At 41.3% G+C, this 4,891-nt stretch overlaps 1 protein-coding gene across 2 annotated transcripts; it reads right to left on the bottom strand.

Annotated features, from left to right (window-relative positions):
• Nucleotides 1-2,313: 2,313 nt before the first annotated feature.
• Nucleotides 2,314-4,558, bottom strand: FIGNL1 (fidgetin like 1). Of its 2 annotated transcripts, XM_044293531.1 has the most exons (2): nt 4,502-4,558; nt 2,314-4,424 (listed from the first exon to the last, which is right to left on the bottom strand). In XM_044293531.1, the coding sequence occupies exon 2, from the start codon at nt 4,284-4,286 to the stop codon at nt 2,595-2,597; it is 1,692 nt and encodes a 563-aa protein (XP_044149466.1). In that variant the 5' UTR covers nt 4,287-4,424; nt 4,502-4,558; the 3' UTR covers nt 2,314-2,594. The 2 variants fall into 2 exon arrangements, with proteins under 2 accessions (XP_044149466.1, XP_044149465.1); XM_044293530.1 differs by having other exon boundaries at nt 2,314-4,552.
• Between the last annotated feature and the right edge of the window lie 333 nt (nt 4,559-4,891).

The following is a 4,891-nucleotide window of genomic DNA, read 5'->3' as shown; positions in this document are numbered from 1 at the left end:
CCAAAATACTGTTACATATCCAGCTTATATCCCATGTATCCTCTTTATATGTATATCCTTGTATGGCATAGTTTTTGCATAGTTATTATTCATATATTTTTTCTATGCAAACATAAGGTTATACATTTTTGTTTTTTCTTTCATTTAATTTTCATGAGAAGAGTTAACTGAAGGTGTGGCACCTTTTCCTGGGGGCGGTTACAGGCCTGTGGAAACAATTAGTGAACACAGTTGCACCCTCCCCTATAAAAGGTCTCACTTTTAATGTTTTTCCGTGTCATGAAGAAGGGCTGGAATTGTCTGTGATAGCCCGAAACGCGTAGACAAGACTGCTAATTTTGTAATCATTGGATGAGTTTTTAACCGCAAGCATATTCCTTTATCCAAGTGGAGCTCGATTTTCTCAACTTCTTTTTTCAAATATGTATCTATGTCTCACTCTAGACAGCGGAGAAAGAAATTGTGAATTCCTTACACATCATGTGTATCTCTGGGGCGATATTTATGGTACTATTTTCTAGGCAGGAGACGAACACGAGCTAATTGTAATGCATCCTGGACAATGACAGAGTTTAATATGGTTCTGCCCACCCACAGAGGACCTTCAGAAATTTAAGGGCAATTAGACAGGTGTGTAACCAGTCCGTGAAATACACTCTGTGTGAGAGAATTATTTCCCAGGCTGAACATTGCTCCTGTGTCCAGTCTGACCACAGCTGTACTGAACTGTACTCACTGCATACGGCTCAGTGGATTCAAGGTCAGGCAGGAAAACACTGCATTCTAAATCGTTATAATACTGGGAGTTCATGTCACAGGAGCAGTGTTCAGCCAGTGAAAAATTTTTCTCACATGGAGTGTATTTCACAGACTGAATACACTTGTGTGAAATTGCCCTAACTAAAAAGCATTACATTTCTAGGATAGCCCCTTTAACCAGCGCAGCTCCCCTAGCTTAAACCCCCTTAAATGACCAGACCACTTTTTACATTTCTGCACTACACTACTTTCACCGTTTATTGCTCGGTCATACAACTTACCACCCAAATGAATTTTACCTCCTTTTCTTCTCACTAATAGAGCTTTCATTTGGTGGTATTTCATTGCTGCTGACATTTTTACTTTTTTTTGATATTAATCAAAATTGACTGAAATTTTTGCTAAAAAACAACATTTTTCACTTTCTGTTGTAAAAATTTCCATATAAATTTCTATATACATTTTTCTCTAAATTTATTGTTCTACATGTCTTTGATTAAAAAAATGCAATAAGTGTATATTTATTGGTTTGGGTAAAAGTTATAGCGTTTACAAACTATGGTGCAAAAATTCGAATTTACGCACTTTGACTTTCTGAGCACCTGTCATGTTTCCTGAGGTTCTACAATGCCCAGACAGTAAAAACACCCCACAAATGACCCCATTTCGGAAAGTAGACACCCTAAGGTATTCGCTGATTGGCATAGTGAGTTCATGGAAGTTTTTATTTTTTGTCACAAGTTAGCGGAAAATGATTTTTTATTTTTCTTACAAAGTCTCATATTCCACTAACTTGTGACAAAAAAATAAAATTTTACATGAACTCACCATACCCCTCACGGAAGATCTTGGGGTGTCTATCCAAAATGGGGTAACTTTTGGGGTATTTATACTGCCCTGGCATTTTAGGGGACCTGCAAACCTTATGTTTCTACACCACCATTGCTACTTTCAAGAGGGCAAGACTAGCAAATTTATCATCTGGTTTTGTAGCGTAAAAGACTGAAATCTATGGCACTATAAGACATGAAAAGGTGGTGACAGGCTCCCTTTGAGGCCTCTTGCACGCGAACGTTGTGCATCCGTTCCGTGCATTGGGGACTGCAATTTGCGGTCCCCAATGCACAGGCAACGTCCGTGCGGCGGCCAGGACGGATCGACCCATTTAATTTGAATGGGTCGGTGATCCGTCCGCACCGCAAAAAAAAAATAGAACAAGTTAAATTTTTTTGTGGTGCGGAGGCACGGACAGAACCACGGAAGCACTATGGGTTCTGATCCGTGCTTTCCACGATTGCAGACCCATTTGAGTGAATGGTTAACATCTGTGATACGCAGTGCACAAGGGCCGGTGGCCGTGTATTGTGGACCCGCCGTATGCGGGCACAGAACGTTCGTGTGCTAGAGGCCTAAGGCTTTTTCAGACCTGGTCATTATAGGGATTGAGGTACTGAAAACATGGAAAGACATCGTACGTGAAAATGGTAAAAACATGTTAGGTTCACAATACAACTAGGTAATGTCAATTTGTAGGTAATGAGGAGAAAAGCAAAGTGAAACTAGAATGCGTTTTATTTTGACATTTGAAACACAAATAAATTGTATAAACTCTTGCACATAAGATCATATTGAACATATCATATAGCTAGCAGGTCAATAACTAACATTTCTATTGTTTGCCATTAAATAATTGGTTTTCAAGAAGAGAGAGGGACTAATAGCACATTTCTGTACGGCCTTTAAGTTTGCCCAAAAACACATCTTTAAAAGAAAAATGGACCTGGAACTGAAAAATTGGACATTTGCTCACTTTTGATATTTAGACTGTCTGGTTTCTATCTCCCGCAACCAAAAGTTTTATTCCACTGTTCATACAATTCTAAATCCTGCTTCGACACACTGGGCCTCACTGTTTGCAGAGCATTCTGAAAATCAACATAGGCAATAGGCCTGACTTGCTCAGATGAAATGGTAGAAATATCGAAAATCTGAAGGCTGCGAATGGGACCAAGGGCCGCTTCTCGACACAACTGAGTCATGTCTGCACCAGAAAACCCTTCAGCTTGAAGAACTATAGATTCCACTTCCTTCTCAGAGAGGCTGCAATTCTCTTGAGACATCAGGCTAACAATAATTTGCTTTCTAGCTGAGGCTTCAGGAAGAGGAATGTACAGCCGCTTAACAAGTCGCCTTCTTGCAGCCTCATCTATCTCTTGAGGCCTATTAGTAGCACCAACCACAAGTATGCGGTCATCTGAGGAAGTTGTGGCACCATCTAACTGTACTAAGAATTCTGTTTTAATTCTCCTTGAAGACTCATGCTCTCCCTCACCACGCTGTGATAAAAGGGAATCTATTTCATCTATAAAAATTACAGCAGGCTGGTGGCATCTTGCCACTGTGAAGAGGGCACGAACCATCTTTTCACCCTCACCGACCCATTTGGAAGTTAACGATGATGCACTGATGCTAAAAAATGTAGCTCTTGATTGACATGCAATACACTTTCCAATCAGGGTTTTTCCTGTCCCTGGAGGTCCAAAGAGAAGAATGCCTTTTGGTGGACCCCTAAGTCCAGTGAATATGTCTGGCCTCAGCATTGGCCATAATACTATTTCCTTTATGGTAGTTTTGGCAAACTCCAAACCAGCAATATCATCCCAGTTAAGTGGAGGGCCATGGTCCATAATTTCACTCATGATGAGTTCAATCATTTTTGGCTCTATGTTTTTCAAACGCTCATCAAACGGCACATTTGACTCACTGTTACTAGCTGAATAAGCTTTTTTTTGACCGGTATAGCCATCGCCATCATCTTTCTTTGCAATTGGAGGAACAAATTTCCCATGCAGTCCACGAGACCGTACAGCCCCCAGTGACTTTTTTCCGGTACTATATGTTCCGGGACCTGTGTTGCGGGACTGACTAGTATACCTTTTCTGCTGATCAACCCACAGTTGTTCTTTTGCAGTTTTAAAGGCGCCTTCTTCAAGTGTACCACACATGGTTGGGATTGCTTTGCTCGTTGTTGGTCTCTGATCTTCATCCTCGATTGCACAAAGGTTCTTCCTCTTCCCAGCATTTATTAAATTTCCAGCAGAAAACATGCTTTGCCCAGGAGCAGTACTTACACTTGTATAAGCAGTTGCAAATACTGGCATTGTGACCAACTGTTTACTGGTATGTGGGACAGTTGGTTGGATATCTGCATCTGTGCATTTAATATTGGATGATGTGGGTAATTTTGCACTTTGAAATAAGCTTCCTTTAGTTTTCTCTTCAGAGTCACATTCTGTGCTTGTATGTCCTAAACTGCTGAGGTCTTTACTTGTAACCAATGAATCTCCAAAGGTACTGACCCCATTATCTTCACTAAGTGATGCATCTGCAGAACTCGACTGGGACTGCAGGTCTGATTGAGCAGACTGAAAAATTTCCTGCACACGTTTCAACTCGAAAACATTACTGGTAGTCAAAGACGACTGCCACTTGTCACTGTCATTGCGTGGACATCTGGCCAATGACATAATGCTGTCTGCGTAGTTATTTAGGCCATTCCCCTCCTTGTCAGAGTCAACGATGGCAGCATACCTTTCTGCGTACGTCTTGAACAGGTGGGATGCCGATGCCTGGGAGATCTCAGAGTTAGCCCATGCATACTGAATCTGATAAATAAAACCACGATATGCATCTGCCTTCTGTGCAGGGGAGCAGGTGGGAGAATTTAGAGCAAACAACTTACTTTGCCAGTCACTTAGGTGAGCAGCGCTGGGGTCAGGTGTCTGCATAGCTTTGCCTGCAAAGAATAAGCAAAAACACTATAGAATTGAAATTATATACACTTGTTATAATAAATGAAGCTAGCCTAACAAAGTAAAATAGCACTCTAATTTATTAGATTTGCTGTGGTGGGGACAGACCTGCATTGGTAATCTGTTCTGCAGGGCAAATTCCCTTTCTGGGCTGGTCTGTCAGTGCAAAATTTTATGAAGTTTCCTAGGATATTCCTAAGGAGTGAAGGACCCGAGGTGACATGGCCATGATTACACAGGTTCAAAGCTTTTCTGATACTTGTCCTTTCAGCATGTCACTGCCAGTTGGGGAGGGGTGGAAAGGGGGACCATGTCACTGT

This window comes from Bufo gargarizans, chromosome 5, assembly GCF_014858855.1.
Source record: "Bufo gargarizans isolate SCDJY-AF-19 chromosome 5, ASM1485885v1, whole genome shotgun sequence".
Lineage (NCBI taxonomy): Eukaryota > Metazoa > Chordata > Amphibia > Anura > Bufonidae > Bufo > Bufo gargarizans.
This window is presented reverse-complemented; position numbering and strand designations above follow the sequence as displayed.